Consider the following 19,152-nt stretch of genomic DNA (forward strand, 5'->3'; position numbering starts at 1 on the left):
ACTAGATTATACACTGACACCTCTTCAAATCTTTATTGTGAAATAGAGAAAAAAAAAAAATATATATATATAAAGAAAAAAAAATAAGCGTCACCAGCATGGGCATCCTGAAAACAAACTTGACCACCTAATGATTTTCTAAGAGAGTCGTCTCTACTCTTTCTCAGCTATCACTATTAGGTCCTCATTATCTCTCGTGAACTTGGCAAAGGCCTCCCATCTGATCCGGCAAAATCCATCTTACCAACAGCTGCTATAGAATTCTACCAAAAAATATAAATTTGATCATGTCATTTCCTAGCTTAAATTTAAGCTTAAAATTCTTGATCACCTGTGGGATGAGGGCCCTTCACAGTCTGCCCTGCTAGACCTCTGGCTTCATGAGGGCCAGAACTGTGTCTGCTTTAGTGCATCATCTTGAGTATCTGGTGTGGGGCCAGCCACTTGTTAGGAATTCATTAAATAATGTGTTAAATTGGCGGGACACGCTGAACTTGCTGTACACACCGAACTGGCATGGTGTTTCCTTTGTTTATTTTACTAATGTTTATTCTTTTTATTTCTGTGAAGTGCTTCTAAATATTTCCTTAAAATTTTTTTGTGTACGATACAGTATTGTTAATTATTGGCACAATATTGTACAGCAGATCTCTGGAACTTATTCATCTTGTATACTTAAGACTTTATACGCATTGACTAGCAACTCCCCATTTCCCTCTCCTCCCATGCCCTGACAAACATCATTCTACTCTCTGATTTTGTGAGTTTGGCTATTTTAGATACCTCATATAAGTGGAATTGTGCAATATGTATCCTTCTGTGACTGGCTTATTTAGCATAATGTTCTTAAGGTTCATCCATGTAATCACATGTTGCAGAATTTCCTTCTCTTTAAAGAATATTGTAATATTCCATTGTGTGTGTGTGTATACCACCTTTTTTTTAAACTACCACATTTTTAAGGAGGCTCCATGCCCAATGTGGGGCTTGAACTCATGACCCTGAGATTAAGAGTCGTGTGCTCTACTGGCTGAGCCAGCCAGGCACCCCTGCCACATTTTCTTTACCCATTCATCTGTCAATGGACAGTTAAGTTGTTATCACATTTTGGCTATTGTGACTAGTGTCACACTGTAACATTGGAGTCCTAATATCTCTTCGAGATCCTGATTTAAATTTTTTTGGATGAATACCTAGAAATGGGATTGGTAGATGATATGGTAATTCTATTTTTAATTTTTTGAGGAATCTTTATACTACTGTTGTCCATAGTGGCTTCACCATTTTACATTCTCATGTAGATTTAAGGGTTCCAGTTTCTACACATCCTCTCCAATGCTTATCTTGCTGTTTTTTTGTTTTTGTTTTTGTTTTTGTTTTTTAATAATAGCTATCCTAACAGGGTAAGGTGATACTTCATTTTTTGTGGTTTTGATTTGCATTTCCTGATGATTAGTGATGCTGAGCATCTTTTCATATACTTGTTGGGCATCTAGATGTCTTTTTTGGAGAAATGTATATTTCAGTCTTTAGCCCATTTTTAAATCGGGTTATTGGATTGTTAGTGGATTGTTATTTGGATTGTTCCTATTGAGTTGTAGGAATTAAAAATTTTTTTTTAATGTTTATTTTTGAGAGAGAGAGAGTGCGAGCGGGGAAGGGGCAGACACACACACACACACACACACACACACACACACACACGCACAGAATCTGAAGCAGACTCCAGGCTCCCAGCTGTCAGCACAGAGCCCGATACAGAGCTCGAACTCACAAACTGCAAGATCATGACCTGAGCTGAAGTCAGATCCTCAACCGACTGAGCCACCCAGGTGCCCCAAGTCCCTTACTTTATTTTTTTTTTTTTATTTTTTTATTTTTTTTTAAATTTTTTTTTTTCAACGTTTTTTATTTATTTTTGGGACAGAGAGAGACAGAGCATGAACGGGGGAGGGGCAGAGAGAGAGGGAGACACAGAATCGGAAACAGGCTCCAGGCTCCGAGCCATCAGCCCAGAGCCTGACGCGGGGCTCAAACTCACGGACCGCGAGATCGTGACCTGGCTGAAGTCGGACGCTTAACCGACTGCGCCACCCAGGTGCCCCCCAAGTCCCTTACTTTAAATGGAACAAAGAGGAACAACAGAACAAGGCCAATGTGGTCAGAGGTCGTCTAAGGGATGATTGAAAGAACTGGAAATGGTCAGCCTGAGGAGGAATTTGCAGGAAAGATGATAGCAGGCTGTAAATATTTGAAAGGATATTGGGAGGAAGGATAGAAGGGCAGGGCTTAGTAGGAAACAGATTTTACTTAGGTCAACATAGGGGAGAACTTTGTATTCTCATTGTCTCTTTGTGAAAAGGGCCTCTTCACAGAGTAGCAGAGACTGGGAAACATTTGACAATTGTCTGAGACTCAGTTCCTTTGTTGGGAGGTTTAAAGAAAGCTTAGTCCTTCTGAGTTTCTACTTTACTATCACACCGACTCCCTCTCACTGCACTTCTGACACCAGAGGTGGGTGTTTTTCCCTCACACCAAACAATTCTGTGACACCATCTGGGTGTCCTACAATTTAACTGAATTATGACACTCTACCTGGATATATAGTGTTACATCCCACAGATTAAGGGCTTGGTCCCATTAAACTGTTCCTCAGCCAACTTTAGATGTCATTCTCAAGTAGTAGGTCTCAGGTTACCCACAATTGCCTACTGACTTGGCTATAAATTGGAGGTTCCCATGACCTCCCCTCCTTGGATTTGATGATTTGCTAGAGCAGCTCAGAGAACTCAGGGAGATACTTACATTTACCAGTTGATTAAAGGATATGAGAAAGGATACAGATGAATAGTCAGCTGAAGAGATACAGAGGGTGAGGTCCAGGAGGATCCTGAGTGCAGGAGCTTCTGTCCCCTGGGAGTTGGGGTACGTCACCCTCCCAAGATATGGATGTGTTCGCCAACCTAGAAGCTCTCCAAACCCTGTACTTTGGGGGTTTTTGTGGAGGTTGTATCACGTCAGCATGATCAATCATTAACTTCATTGCCAGCCCCTCTCCCCTCGCTGGCGAATGGGGCTGGGGTCACAATTCCAAGCCTCTGATTGTGGCTTGGTCTTTCTGGTGAGCAGCCCCCATCCAGGCGTCCATCCAGAGTCACCTCATTAGAACATAAGACACTACTAACACCTAGTAAATGCCAAGGGATTTATGAACTCTGTGTCAGGAACTGGAATCAAAGACCAAGTATTAGAACAAAACATGCTCCTACTGCTCTTTTCACTTAGGAAATCATCAGGATTTTTGGAGTTCTGTGCCAGGAACCGGGGGCAGAAACTAATATATGTATTTTCTATTACGTCCCAAGAAGAAAATTGGGTGGCATAAGCTCTAAGGTCTTTCTATCTATGAGAATGTGAGTTGACAGAAAGAAAAATAGATCTTTTCACATACGAAAAAATGAGGTTGGATTTAAGTTGTATCAGAAGGATTTGTCCATCATTTGCACTTTTATGTTGTTACCAAACTCTGAAATTTGCAGTTTTTGACATTTACTTCATTAAGTTGTATTTTGTACTGAGAAGTGGACTTTGGGTTTCAGTTTCTTTCAGTCTTAACTAAAGGAGGTTAAACCAGGGCTTATCTAAATATGCTGAACCATTTTCTGAGTGCTCAAGGAAAGTCTAGGTGAATAAACCATAAGACTTAGTAGCACCTAAACGTTAGGAGCATGACTGCCCACATTTGAATCTGTCTGTACCTTAGTGTTCTTACTTGTAAAATGGCAATGATACCAGTCCTAGGCTTGTGACCTGGGGGACATGGCCTTCATTATGCATTTCACCTGTATGCTCCTTGAGACTACCTAACAGTTCTCCAGTAAGTCCTTGGTGAGTGAGTGAGTGAGTGAAAGAAATTACAAAAATCCTTTCCCTCTGATATGTGGTGGGAGCCTACCGAATGTGGTGGTGACCCTCCATCCTTTGGTTCTGAATTCCAGTTCATTTCATCCTAAATCTCACTCTGCCTTCTGTATTTTACCTAATTTAACCATATGCTTTCTGAGAAGTGTGATTCTTAAATTAGAATGAATTTTTGTGGGGACTTGTTTTGGAAAGGGTTTTATTCTTTCATGAATGGGTTATGATGGTCTGAGAATACTTGGATGTGAGGACTTGAATAATTTATGCACTGGGCCTCTCAGAAATTGATGCCCAGGATATTTTTGTAAAGAGAAGGTTGGTTGAAATTGCCAGATTTTTTTAAAGGTACAAGATAATTATGATTGTGCCTCTTCTCAAATATTGAATATTTCTTTCCATGATTTTCTAGAGAATGAAGATCTAGAAAACACCAAGGTGACCTCTCTAGTGGCTTCTGCCTCTGATCCAGAGTCCCATTCCTCACCCTACAGGTAGGGACAGCAACTGCTTGGCTCCTAGAGGTTTATCTCCGGAGATAAGGGATTAATGAGATGTGGATGGCAACTTTGAGGGGGACAGCAAGTTGGAGTGAAGAGTATGGATGGTTTGGTGACTAATTAGCCCTTAAGTGTGTTTAGGGGCAGTGTCAGATCTCTTTCAGATTATGAAATTTTCTTCACTCCCAGAGAACGAAATTGTAACAAAAAGTGTAGTCTTTTTTATCTTCTCTTGAAGCCCACGTTGAAATGTTAAAACATTAGACATGGATCCCAGGTAGACTTTCAAGACAATGTGTGTTTGGTTTTTACCCATAAGATACACAGCCACACACACACACACACACACACACACACTCACACACACACACACACACACACACTTTTGGAGGGGTTTTTTTCTAATGTAATTTTTAGATTAAACCAGTGTGAGAACCTTCATATTGTTATTCTTTTTTTAAAAAATTTTTTTAAATATTTATTTTTGAGAGAGAGAGAGAGAGAGACAGAGTGTGAGCGGGGGAGGGGTAGAGAGAGAGGGAGACATAGAATCCAAAGCAGGCTTCAGGCTCTGAGCTGTCAGCACAGAGCCCAACACGAGGCTCAAACTTACAAACCGTGAGATCGTGACCTGAGCCAAAGTTGGACTCTTTACTGACTGAGCCACCCAGGTGCCCCTCAGATTGTTCTTCTTAATTTCCTGCTCCATCCATTTCATCTATCTACTGTCATTAATATCAGAGTATATAGCAGAAAGGAAACAGTTGTACTGAGCTCTAGAATAAGTGGAAACCCAAAAAATTAATGGAATAATTAATGAAAAACTGTATTTTTGAGAACCCTGAGCAAATGGATATTATAGCCCAACTGATCTGCTCATGGCACAGTACTGTTGAGTAGAACCAGTGTGGTCTCAATGCCCCACACAAAGTTGATGGCTGGGCGTAGGGAGGAATGTCAAGATATTTAAACAATCTGTTATTCCTTTTTTTAAAATCTTTTTTTAAAATCTTTTTTTAAATGTTTATTTTTGAGAGAGATAGAGTTTGAGAGAATGTAAGTGGGGAAGGGGCAGAGAGAGAGGGGGATAGAGGATCCGAAGTGGGATCTGCACTGACAATAGAGAGCCTGATGTGGGGCTCGAACTCATGAATTGAGTTCATGATGTGAGCCGAAGTTGGAGGCTTAACCTACTGAGCCACCCAGGTGCTACTGTTACTTCCTTTTTTTAAAAAAGTATTTTATTTTATTTTTAAGTAAACTCTATGCCCATTGTGGGGCTAGAACTCACAACCCTGAGATCAAGGGTTACATGCTCCACCAACTGAGTCAGCCAGGTGCCCCAGTTTGTTATTTCTTGAGTAGAATTTCTTTCTTCTTACTTTTGCATATGAAATAAAGCTTTTTCCCCCAGAATTCAGATGATGGGAGATAATAATGTTTAATATAATAATAATGGTAATATAGTTAGTGATAATAATATAATAGCCATGCTTCATTGAATATTCTCCATAATAATGATAATAAAATAGTTACTTTTTACAGAATGTTTCTTAAAAAAGTTTTTTTTTTTTTTTATAATTTTTTTTTTTTTTTTTTGGGACAGAGAGAGACAGAGCATGAACGGGGGAGGGGCAGAGAGAGAGGGAGACACAGAATCGGAAACAGGCTCCAGCCTCCGAGCCATCAGCCCAGAGCCCGACGCGGGGCTCGAACTCACGGACCGCGAGATCGTGACCTGGCTGAAGTCGGACGCTTAACCGACTGCGCCACCCAGGCGCCCCTTAAAAAAGTTTTTTTAAATCTTTATTTTAGAGAGTGCAAGCAGGAGAGAGAGGCAGAGGGAGAGAATTTTAAGCAGGCTCCATGCTCAGTGTGGAGCCTGATTCAGGGCTTGATCCCACGACCCTGGGATCATGACCTGAGCTGAAAACAAGAGTCAGACAGCTGCTCAACCCATTGAGCCACCCAGACCCCCCTTTTACAGAATGTTTCTGTTTGCTCAGTACTATACTAGGTGCGAAAATGCATTCTACCGTTTAATCCTCCTAACAACCCTACTGAAACAGGTGTTTCTTTTCCAATGAGGAAAACAAAACGGTGAATTTAAAAATTTGCCCAAGTTCACACAGCTCTAGGTTTGTTCTCTAAAGCTCATTCTGGGGGCGCCTGGGTGGCTCAGTCGGTTGAGCGTCTGACTTCAGCTCAGGTCACGATCTCGATCTCGCGGTCCGTGAGTTAGAGCCCCGCGTCTGGCTCTGGGCTGATAGCTCAGAGCCTGGAGCCTGCTTCCGATTCTGTGTCTCCCTCTCTCTCTGCCCCTCCCCCATTCATGCTCTGTCTCTCTCTGTCTCAAAAATAAATAAATGTTAAAAAAAAAAAAAAATAAATAAATAAAAAATAAAGCTCGTTCTGGTAAGTAGCATTAGAAGGGTTTTGAGTTCTATGCTTAGAGCTACTAGGTTATTTATAGAATAGTCCCTTTAGAAGACCAAGCCTCCCCAAGGCTGTGTTGATTTGAGACAATTCCTGTTCTCCTCAAATCCCAGGAGGGAGCGCCTTTTCCTTCTTGCTGCCACCAGCCTTTTTCTGGATGTTGATCTGAGGGATGTTTGGGGCTGGCTTTTGACACGGACTGATGTTTCCTCCTAAGAATAAAGTTTTGAGTGAAGAATCTACAACATTCTTAGAAAAAAGGAGATTTAATTTTAAAGCTCTGTTTCTAAAATCTAGTGTGTGAAGAAAGAAGTCCAGTCCAAATGACGCTTGAAGTGCAGTGTTTATGTTTTGTGTGTATTAGAAACGGAAGGGCCCAACTCTCTCTCTTGCCAGTGAGGCTGGCAGGCTGGTCAGGCTGTCCCCTCCCTTGGGATGGCCTCCCTGCTCTGGGTCAGCACAAACCGGAAGGCTTACAGTGAGAGTTTTTCCTTTATGTGATTTATCATTGGCATCAAGTGATTTGCAATTTATCTTTCCCCAAATACCCTTCATTGATTCTTCAGAGCATGAAATGCTAATGTGAACATTAAACTCATGTGGCTGTTGCATGTCCTGTTTAAAATAGTTTATTTGTTGGTGTGCCTGGGTACCTCAGTTGGTTAAGCGGCTAACTTCGGCTCAGGTCATGATCTAGCCATTTGTGGGTTCGAGCCCCGCTTTGGGCTCTGTGCTGACAGCTCAGAGCCTGGAGCCTGCTTTGGATTCTGGGTCTCCTGCCCCTCCCCCACTTGCGCTGTTTCTCTGTCTCTCTCAAAAATAAGTAAACATTAAAAAATTTAAAAAGAACTATTCTCTAAAATAGTTTATTTATTTTTAAAAGATTTTTTAAAATTTATTTTGAGAGAGAGAGAGAGCGTGGGAGGGGCAGAGAGAGAAGGAGAGAGAGAATCCCAAGCAGGCTCCACATCATCAGTGTGGAGCCCGATGTGGGACTCAAACTCATGAACCATGAAATCATGACCTGAGCCAAAATCAAAGGTTGGATGCTCAACTGACTGAGCCATCTAGGCACCCCTAAAACTCTTTTTTCTTTTCTTTTTTTTTTTTTAATTTAAAAAAAAAAATTTTTTTTTTTAACGTTTTTATTTATTTTTGAGACAGGGAGAGACAGAGCATGAACGGGGGAGGGGCAGAGAGAGAGGGAGACACAGAATCGGAAGCAGACTCCAGGCTTTGAGCCATCAGCCCAGAGCCCAACGCGGGGCTCGAACTCACAGACCGCGAGATCGTGACCTGAGCTGAAGTCGGACGCTTAACCGACTGAGCCACCCAGGCGCCCCACCCCTAAAACTTTTTTAATAAGCAGAACAATATTTATACAAAGTAGCATACACAAAGGCAAAGAGGAGACTTAATTTTAGATGCCATGTACAGTAAGGTCAGGCTAATGGTCAGATTAACTTGTATTCTCACATGCCAGTATTTCTCTTTTGCTCCTAGACAAAAATTAATATATTCATTTATTTATTCAACAAATATTTTGGGACCGTCTACTATTTATTCATTCAACAGATATTTGTTGAGAGCCTGCTACTTACCTGGCAGTGTTCTAGGCAATGGAGATACCACAAATGAACAAACAGTCCAAGTCCCTGGTCTCGTGGCGTTTCTATTCTAGTGGGAAGGGCAGACAGAAAGCAAGCATACATCCTATTTCATAGACTCTAAGTTGCCATCACCTGTAAGATGTACTGTTATTTAATGAACTACCAAGAAAGGGAAAAATGTCCCAGGTAGAGAGTCTAGTAATAGACACTCCCTCCCACCCCCACCCGCTCCCATCCTTCATGGAGCTAGGACACCAAAAGCGTGAACCTTCAGTGAAAAGGTAAACAAGAAAAAAGATCCCTCCACACAGAGAAGGACCACAAGAAAACTTGAATGTTTCCATCTTGGCTCTGTGTAAGGGGAGGAGAAAAAGATCTCCGCTGAGAATATGAACCATGAGTCTGTAGTCACCAGTCTGTGGTCTAAATTCACCGTGCCATTGGAGTTTGAACAAAACCCTCACACAGAACTTATTCAAGTTGTCTCAGTTGGAAGCCTCCTGAATACTGGCAGAAGCAAATGCAAATCTCCTGGGCAAAGACTGTGTCAGTCCAGTCCCCGGGCAGTTGTAAGACACCACCAGTTTTTAGGACATCTTGCATTTCGTTTGTGTTAAAATCTGAAAACAAATATACACCTTGCAGTCAACAAGATATGAGACATAATATGTCAGGCAGTAGTGAGTGCAGTGAACACAGGTGAACAGGGTAAGGCTAAAAGGACTGATGGGGCTAGGGCAGGGTGAACCATTCAACATGCGGATATCTGGGGAGCCTCCCTAGAAGTGATAGCTGAGCAGAAGCCTGAAGAAAGCCCTCCGGTAACTGGCAGCAGGATATTCTAGGCTGAGGTGACAGCGGGTGCAAAACCCTCGAATGCTTGAGGTGCTTGAGGACCCTCAGATTCAAGAGACCATTGTGACTGCAACGGACTGAGCACGACGACATGAGGTCATTTTAGGAGATGAGGGTTCCATGTGATGGGCCTGGCAGTAGATGCCATGCATGCCGGGAACAGGGCCCATCCCTGCCATCAGGCTCACTTACTAATGGAGGACACAGATAGGGATAAATAGTGTCAAGAAACAAAAGCAGACTGGAATTTCTGGGCTTAAGAGAAAAAATAGGCTTGCAGCCTAGACTAATGTACATTTTACACAGGATTACCCAAGCAAAACCATAAAAATCAACAGTATCCCATACGTTTGGTTTTTATAGTGACTACCTCTTGTTTGTCCTGAGGTAGGTTGGGGTGACTTGTATACTCCAAAAGATGGCTCTATTTTGTCTGAAAAGAGGTAATTTGTAAACTAGGAGTGCTTTTTCTTGTTTATAATTAAAAAAAGAAGAGAGAAAGAAACTAATAAACACCAAATAAGTCCTGTTTCCCCATATTGTCTCTGGTACTGTTTTCCAGTCATTTACTCAGTGGGGAAATGATCCGTGAAAGCAGTGGTTCTCAAACCTTTACACAATTCAAAGTTATTGAGAATCCCAAAGAATTTTTCCTGTGGTTTATCTCTATCAATGTTTACTATATTAGAAATTAAAACTGAAAAATTAAAAAATAGTTATTGATTTAAAAATGAAAATAATGAACTCATTGCATGTAAACATAAATAATATGTTTTTAATGGAAAACAACTGTTTTCCAAAGCAGAAATAATTTAGTGAGAAGAGAGATGTTGTAACTCTCTTTCATGTCTGGCTTCACAAAGACAGTTGGATTCTTAGATCTGCTTCCGCGTACATTCTGTTGCAACATCTCGTGTCCTATACTGGAAAACTCTAATGTATTCTCTTGAGAAGATGGAAATCAAAAAAGGCAATCACGTTTTAGAATTATTATAAAAAAAGTCTGAAGAGCCCCAGCAGTCCTCGCGCTGAACTCTGATGACTACTGCTCTAAAGAATCCCATGCCACCTTTTGTTGACAACAGATTTCCAAGAGACCTGGGGTATTGTGCCATTGCCCTGGCACCTAGCTCACTTTGTGGTCTTTCCAGAAGCCAGGGGAAAGGGAAGAGGGCCGAAATTATTCCTCTGCTTCTTTAAAAGTATTCAAATTGTCAGGCCTTAAGTCATTGGGATAATAGATTAATGTGCTTAAAAAGGGAAAGAAAATGATGACCTTCTTTTATTAGCCAATGTGATCTGGAGGATGGTGTGAAGCGGAAAGGCTGAAAGACTGCTCCCAGCCTGACTGGAGAGGGATGGCCTTGCTAATCAGTTTTCACTCCCTGTGTTTTGGTGATTGATTTCTGGCCCTGGCGAGGCCTCCTCTGTTTGCTTCTAACAGAAGTTTTATGTGTAGAACAGAACTGGGATTCTGACTTTTCTTTTGTTGAAATCCTGTGTGGAGCAGATGGTGTGGGTCCCAGAGAACAAAACTCAGACGACTGACCTGCATGTTTGCCATGGTTCTCAGAACCTGGGGCCTGGCTTCATCAGTCCTGGGCCATCACACGCTGTCACTGCTTTATTGTGGGCCAAGTCAGCCCGGGGCAGTGGTCAGCTAAACTGACAGTGGACCCAAATGCCAGAGGAAAGCAGAGTTTGGGAGATGTCCCTTGAAGGTTGTTTTATTTCTAAGTTTCTCCAAGACTACTGTGCCCTTTGAAAGAGTCCTTGAATTGACATGCTGTCTTCTTCTGAGAGGCCACAGACGGTATCTCGAGCGAGTGAGGATGCCACCGAAGATCTGCGAAAGACAGCTGGTGCCTTGGAGGCGCAGGCCTTGGTGGAGCAGGAATCGCTGCCTGCAGACCAGACCCAGGTCCTCAACAAGGTAGGGAGGGCAATGTCGCAGTCTCTTCGGGAGGAGCGGTGTGTGGCACCAGAATCTAGATGTGTGTGGATGGGTTGGACCTAGAAAGCATTGGGGCGTCTCAGTTTTATTTATTTGGAGAATGGTCGTGTGTGTCACCCTCAGGGCCCATCACTGAACCAGCAGCTACTCAAGAAATGAAGTGTTAGAATGGATGCTCATGTGTCGTCTGACATCCTCTGGATGTGAAGAGCCTTCAAGCATGGGATCGTGTTTTAGCTTCAGTTTTTTTGTGGTAGATCTACTCAGTATTTATGGTCAAGGTTCCATAGAAGTGGTGTAGATAGCAGTAATCTCCCTGCCATGGAGGAAGGAGTTGTTTGTATTATTACTAACACATAGATTATAATTACTAATGGTATTATGGTCAATAAAGACAATGCCGAACATTATCATTACATTTGCTTTACGAAGCATTTTTATCCACAATACTTCATTTGCTTCTGAGAAGAAACCTATGAGACAGGTACCATTATGTTCCCATTTTACAGATGAGGGAACTGAAGCCAAGATCTATTGGTGACTTTACTAATGCTGTGCTGCTAATATGTTGCAAACTAAATCCTTTGTTTAGCCTTGTGGAAAAGGAAAGACTCATGTAAGCAGGTTAGCCAAAGTCTGATTCACCTCATTTGGCAATAGAGGTAATATCTTCAGAAAGAGATATTATGAGAATATAGTCTAGGATGAATTCAAAATTTCTTTCTTTCTTTCTTGCAAATATAATTCTGGTTTCTTAACTGGATAGCCATCTCACTGGTATGCTGTCCTGTGTGGCCAGTGGGTGTACATTTCTTGAGTTGCCTGCTGACTGTTTGGAGAGGATCAAGAAGTTATGGCATAAAAACAAGAAACGGGAGCACTGATCTGAGTGGTTTCATGTGAAACCCGCTAGAGAGAGACTGCAGCCTCCTGCCATGGGTTAGCGAGGGCTTCGAATTTCAAGGGATGCTTGTATACTTCCATGGAGGTTAGATATCTGGCAGCAAATGGACTGTTTAAATACATTAAAACAAGTGAAATGACAATTATTTACAGAACACTGTTAGTGGATGTGACAGCCAGTGGCATGGGACATCCCGGATGTGCTGTGGATAAGCCAGGGACAGAGAATATAAACCACAGGTTCTCTCTGCAGTGCTTTGGTGACTTGATTGACAGGGATCTGGAGGTAGCCTGGGAGTGGGGATTGTAGCGGGAGGCTGTGTGGCAGAGTCAGAGCCGGGCTTTACCCCGGATACAAGCGCTGTCATGAGAGGGGCCACAGGGAGGTGCTGTGCAGGTCACGGTGCGGCACAGAAACACTGTTGGTGCAGAAGTCAGTAGCAAGCTTGGAGGAAATTCACGGGCAAGGATTTTATAAAGGGTCTGGAGTGGGAGAGCTGCAAAAGGGAGGGAGGAGGGAACATAGCACATCAGGCTTTGAGCTGATGGAAAGTGGAGGCAATAGGGCAGGGGTGGGCAGCCCCCTTGGGAAGGAGGCTAATTGGAATCTGCCACGCTAGTAAGTGCTCTAATCAGATTTCCATTGTGCAGATGGCCAAGTACCAAGTTCCACAAAGGTCCGGGGACATCGTTATGATCCAGTCTGAGCACACAGGAGCTATAGATATCCTTTCAGCTGATTTGGAATCTGCAGATCTCCTGGGGGATCACAGGAAAGGTGAGACCTTTGGGGGTATGGAAGGTAGTTTCTTTGTTCCCGGTGGGTGCTTAAATAAAGGCAGGCAGACAGATGGAAGGAAACTAAGAAGGTGACTTGTGAAAGGCAGTCAAAGAAGCCAGGAAGTAGAAAGAATGTCTTTGACTATGACACCCTGCCTAAGCAAAATGCCACATTTGGCTGTATTTTCTCTTGGTTTCTCAGTAGTAAGCTGCTTGTCCTTTTAGTGTCCCCACCTCTGATGGCTCCTCCGTGCATCTGGACCTTTACCAAGATGAAGGAATTCAAAAGCAAGCTGGGCAAAGAGAAGAACAGCCGTCTGGTGGTGAAGCGGGGTGAGGTGGTGACCATCCGGGTACCTACCCATCCAGAGGGGAAGCGTGTTTGCTGGGAGTTTGCGACTGATGACTATGACATTGGCTTTGGAGTTTATTTTGACTGGACCCCTGTAACCAGCACTGACATAACTGTGCAGGTCAGTGATTCCAGTGAGGATGAGGATGAAGATGAAGAAGAGGAGGAAGAGATTGAAGGTAAATTTAATTTTAACATAATTTGCAATTTGCTTCTTCTGGCTCAACCCAGTTTCTAATGACCACTTCACGTATTATACCAGTCCTTCCCTTCCTTAGAATGCAGGCAAGGAATCCTGCTTTCAGCACTGTAAGCTAAACTGAGTGGTACAGGCCAAAGTCTGACCCTCAAAGAACATTCTGGTGGGGTTGGTATTGGTGCCTTAGTGGAAAGCTTCTTTTGCTTTTAATCAGTACCCAGCTGTTTCCCCAACATCTCCTTGGGGAAAGGGATGGGATGGGCAGGAAAGGGGTGGGTCAGTGCTGCAGTATATAGATCACGTATAAACCGAGATTATTTTATATTTCTCTCATAGTTTGGGATATTTGCCATTGTTCTTAGTCTGGAACCAAACTGGGTGATTGCACATTGCTGACTGTACTCCTCTCCAACTTGTCACAGTTGGCTGACTACTGTTTACTTCCTTCATTTCATGCCCAGAGCAGTTTTTTTTAACCTAAATAATCTTTATTGAGGTATAATTGATGTATAACATTGTATTAGTTTGAAATGTACCACGTAGTGCCTTAATATCTGTAAATATTGCAAAATAGGCCCAGAGTAGTTTTAAACATAGTTTCTGTGCTCTATTCCAGTTGTTATTTGCAATGCCTACTCAGGATGACTCCGAGGCTTTTTTTTTTTTTTTTTTTTTTTAACAATAGTATGAGTAGGTTCTAAGTAGGTTCCAAGCATCTTGATTTTTCTATATAATCTTAAAAATCAATCCCTTGCTTCTTCATGGAAAAGCAAGTCTGCAGGGAAATTTTCAGGTATTTAGGCGGGGGGGAGCCTTGTATCTTACTTTGCTGTTCTTCAGGAGGCCAAGTAGAAGTTCTAGGTCACTCTGTTCAGTTTGTTTGTATTTCCTACCTCCATTAGCTGTTTCTTTCTCCTGTTGAATGAAGAGATGTCAGAATCTTCCCTTCGGAATATTTTCTCCCCCTTGGAGATGTCCAGACACTTCCGGAACTAGGTGGGCTGTATAAGGCTAAATCATTGTTTCTCAGTGGAGACATTATTGGCATATGGGGTGGGATGCTTCTTTGCTGGGCAGGTACTGTCCTGATGTTAAGTGCTCTAAATGCAGTATCACCCACTAGTTTCTCTGATGGCCAAAAGGTCAGCAGACATCTCCAAATTCCCGTAGGAGGGTAAGAGCATTCCCCCGGCTAAACGCCACTAAGTCACCTGGTCCATTCTTTTCTCTTGAGGTCGGATTACTCAGTCTCTGAAGTCATATCCCAACACTGTGCCATTTTGCTTATGCAGACCCTGTCCCAGTTGGAGACGTAGAGAGAGGCTCCAGGAGCTCCCTTCGAGGTCGCTATGGGGAAGTCATGCCGGTGTACCGGCGAGACAGCCACCGGGACGTGCAGGCTGGCAGCCACGACTACCCTGGCGAGGGCATCTACCTGCTCAAGTTTGACAACTCCTACTCCCTGCTCCGCAACAAGACTCTCTACTTCCACATCTACTACACTAGCTGAAGGCCCGCCGGGACAGGAGGCAGGCGGGTATTTGCTGGCTGGAGCAGGCTGCCAGCTGGTGCCTCTCGTTTTGGATAGGCAAGAGCTAAAAGTTGAGCGTGAGGCTTCTGACCCTCACATCCTGCCTGGCATGCCTGACTGTTGACCCCATGTAGCTTTTCCCCCTTCTCGGCTTCTGCAGGTGGTGGTGTAGTGCTCCTGTTCTGTGGTCCTTGACTCACGCTCCTCTTGCTTCAGACTCCGGCCACGTCCCTCCGTGAAGGAGCCCATTGGGCAAAAGCCTAAAGGGTAGTTGGGTGTTGTCTTTTAAAAATAGGCTTGTTTTGGTACGAGGTATTATTCCAGTTGCTGCTCTCTCCTCTCCCACATCCTATATTGCAGATGTGTTTAGTGGCACCCAGTCTTCATCTTTTGAAAGTGCTGGAAGAGGAAAAACACATTGTCCATGAAGGAACCCAGTGTTTTGGATGGAGAAAGCTCTGTCCAGCCTCTCACCACTGCCATATTCCCGCCTGCTGGTTCTTCTTGGTCTATAGCACAGGCCGGGAGCCCTCACTGCCTTTGGAGGGGTGTTAGTAGTCCAGATTGTTCGACTCTGCCTCGTGCCCTCCTCTTGCCTTTCCCACGCCTGTGTCCTTGCCCTCACAGCAAGAATATCCATGCAGTCTAAGTGACGATCACGTAGTCTAAGATCCAGAGGGGAGAAACTGCCTCCATCACTTCCTGCTTCAAGAGGTAGTGTCCCTTAGCAAGGGTGCTGGCAATTGAAGGGGAAAGGGTGGAAATTAGGTACTAGATTGATCTCAGAATCCACATCTTTGCAAGTCAAATGTTACTGAATTATTATTTTTTGTATAATCAAAGAAGGGGTATAATCTGAGAGACAAGGTTAAAAAACAAAAACCACTCCAGATTCCCCACCACTCTTTTTTATCTCGAGGGTAGGAATGTTATTTAGTAATTTTTCTTCAGAAACAATCTGACTTCAAGTTTCTGGATTTAGGTTTCTTGCATTGAGGGCTTAAAGCTTTTGGTGTTCGAAGTCTCTTAGAAAAGGTGGTAATGAAACTTCACTGTTGCTGCTGATGGGATTTGTCTTTACCAGCCAAAGCTTGCATTTTCCGGGTCACAGCCTTCCCACTGTATTAGTCCTGAGGCCCAGGAGTGCCACGGGAGGATAGGGGAGCTTCAGTCAGCAGCCAAAGCAGTGGGGTGGCTGGGCCTCGGGCAGAGAGGGGACCACTGTGGTTATCTGTACCTCCTTGTTTCTTATTCCTTGTGTTGAGTCTGTTACTGCCTTAGAATTTTGAGGAATGATTCAATTTATTTATTACTTTATTTATTTTTTGGCACATTTCATTTTTGCCTCTGAGATACTTTCCATCTGTTTCTTAGAAGGCTTCTGTCTGCTCTGAGCCATTTAGGCCTCCTCTTCTGTGGAGTGAGATGATGATTTTAGGAGAAGCTGCGAAGTGATAATTCCCTTCCTGCAGGTCAGTCCTAGGATACTTTGGGAGGACTCTGCCCTTCTGGGGTGGACGATGCCACCCTTCCCCAGGATTCCCTGTGAGGAATTCCAGGCCGTGAGGGGCCCTGCCCATTCACCCAGGATTAAGTGCAGGGGAGTTGACTTGCCAATCAGGGATATCCTATGATTCTGGGATTTCGAAGTCCTTTGCCTGCTCTGAGGAGTACTCTTCCTCATGATGTTTCCTTTGGCTCATCCCTTTCTTGTGCAGGTGTCTGACACCAAACCTGTCCTCCCTACAGGAGCAGGAACTCGATCAGGGCTCCTTACGGTATCACCTGTGTCACCAACAAAGGGCCGTACAGCCTGTACCTTCTCTTCCCCTGGGAGCGAAGCCCCAAGGAGGGTAGGATGTTGTGGACCGAACAGCATCACACCACCATTGTTTTATATTTCAGTGCGTTTTGTAGAGGATTACACTGGCCAGCGTTTATCTACCTTGTAAGAAATTAGAAATGATTTTAGGGACTATCTGTTTGGGCAGCAAAAAGCGAACTCGCTGCACATCATCTAATCCTGAGATAAACGGAGCGAGCACTCTTTCAGCATGAAGTTGAATCCTGCCTTAGCTAATTGAGTCTAATCTTTATAAAATAATTTTCTACCGAGCTGTTCCCCAGTCAGCTAAAGCCTTGCTTATTTTTCCTGTTTATTATTAACTTCTGGCTTTCTCTTAAAATGGAGCTGTCAGGCCCTAGCAAGCTCCCTGGGACAACAAACACTCTTTATTTTTGCCATGAGCGTCTCTGTACTTACTTTCTTTGGCATCCTGGTTCTGGTGCATCAGGGAAGCCTGAGGGACCTGTTCCTGTCACCTCCATGTGCCTCTTTTTGTCTGGTCACTTTTGAAATCCTGGACATTGTTACATTTCACCCTGCACTGGCGTTTCTTTGCTCCATTAGCACAAAATGGCTAAAAAGATATTTTCGCTAACCATTTACTCTTCTCCTATTAAATTTCTGCAATCATTGAACTGTAGGGACCAAATATTATTTGTGGAAGCACATGTAATTACTGAGAACTTCATAGCCCAGCGAATCCTCAGAGATCATCCTTTCCTTAATCTCTCCCTGTCCAAATTCTTAAAAGCAAACAATGAAATCAAAGTCCTCTGCTTCCCCTGTCACCCTATTCTCTAGAGCACAAATAAATACTAACAAACAATTCTGAGAATGCTTTGTAGTGGGAGAGAGATAGAAATTCTCTACACACAGTAGCTGACTTCTTAAATTTCTTCAGTCTGTTTAGCTTGGCCACTCTGTCGAGAGATGGGGCTTTTAGAAAGGAGGACATGTTTAAAGTGTTAATTTTTTCTAACACTTTTTGATAAAGAATTTTCAGTAAGCAGAGAACTTAAAAGTAGAGTAAGTGTAACTGTGACGCTGCTCTGGAAAGACTTTATTCTAATCTGTTGCTTTATGACAGGTCCTCAGGACTCCAGAGTTACAACTCAATCCTCAGACAATGTATAGCTTTATAGTGGGAGTAGGTAACAACCTGAAATAAGGCCATTCACGTATTTTTAAAATATTTTTTTATCTGTTATTTAGGAAGGGAAACCTCAGACTTTTTAAAAGTACATATTGCCCCCTACTACGTGTATATGAAAGAGTTAAATCTGAGAGTTCTCTGTCTTATGTTAATCAGTAGGACTCAACATTATTGCAAAACTTGCCAGTTATAGAAAATATCTGAGTTTTGATGTTTTTGATGAGCCCTATCCAGTTCCTCTTTGGAACAATTAGGCAAAAACCCAAATCCTAAAGTCTGTATCTTTATATTTATTTTTTAAGACCACTTTTCTGCAAAATGTTGCCTTTTAACCCCAAAGTATATGATTCTAAGGCATGGAGTTGAGTGACCCTAACATTTACATAAAAGATGATTGTTTTAGTGGAGGGAGGGGGAGAGGCGTGAATGAGTTTTGTGCAGCTTGGGGACTATCTTTTAAAACTGATAGTAAGGAAGAAAAAGGGAGTAAAATGAGGGGAAGAGAGATAAGCTATCAAATGCATCCCAGAGTTTTGCTCATATCCCAATTTTATTTAGTTCTTTAGTCTGTATTTCATTAGTTGGAACTGTTGTTGAAGTCAGAAGCCTTGCTGGTCCTCATTATGGTTGTTGGAGAAACCTCCAAACCCCTTTAGCTGTCTTTCCCAACAGGATAGACTCTTTCTGAGTAGGTCTTCTCTACCAAGTGTAATCCCCTGACCCGAGGCTGGATTTCATCTCCGTGTTCTCTGGGCCGTGGAGAAGGATGGTGAAACTAGAAAGAGGCTGGGAGGAGGTGCAGCTGTGTCTTGGCAGCCCCCGTTGGTTTTGACTTGGCCAAGAAAGGGATGAAATCAGTTAATTTTGACCAACATCACAGAAGGGCCTCAGGCCACAGGCATATGTTTGCGAACCAGCTATGCCCCTGCAGGCTGACCTCCCTGTGAGGTGTAGGAATCACCATCTTCTTTAACCTATGTGGAATGGTCACACACATAGCAGTAAGTGGGACAGTTCTCTCTTTAAAGAGCTTCCATTTGGAATTTCTCCTGGGTCTAAAAGGTCCACATCAGCGTCTTTAACTAGTCTCTTTCCACGTAGCCAAAAGGGTAGAA

General features: G+C 43.1%; 1 protein-coding gene across 1 annotated transcript in view; it reads left to right on the plus strand.

Annotated features, from left to right (window-relative positions):
* The window catches only part of TMED8 (transmembrane p24 trafficking protein family member 8), a 31,526-nt gene extending 12,374 nt beyond the window's left edge, over nucleotides 1–19,152 (plus strand). The window contains exons 2-6 of the mRNA XM_049612422.1: nucleotides 4,331–4,412; nucleotides 11,123–11,252; nucleotides 12,828–12,954; nucleotides 13,182–13,487; nucleotides 14,800–19,152. Of these exons, the coding sequence (XP_049468379.1) occupies nucleotides 4,331–4,412; nucleotides 11,123–11,252; nucleotides 12,828–12,954; nucleotides 13,182–13,487; nucleotides 14,800–15,017 (863 nt within the window). The 3' untranslated portion in view covers nucleotides 15,018–19,152. The remainder of the gene's footprint in view (nucleotides 1–4,330; nucleotides 4,413–11,122; nucleotides 11,253–12,827; nucleotides 12,955–13,181; nucleotides 13,488–14,799) is intronic.

The sequence above is a fragment of the Panthera uncia genome, assembly GCF_023721935.1.
Source record: "Panthera uncia isolate 11264 chromosome B3 unlocalized genomic scaffold, Puncia_PCG_1.0 HiC_scaffold_1, whole genome shotgun sequence".
NCBI lineage: Eukaryota > Metazoa > Chordata > Mammalia > Carnivora > Felidae > Panthera > Panthera uncia.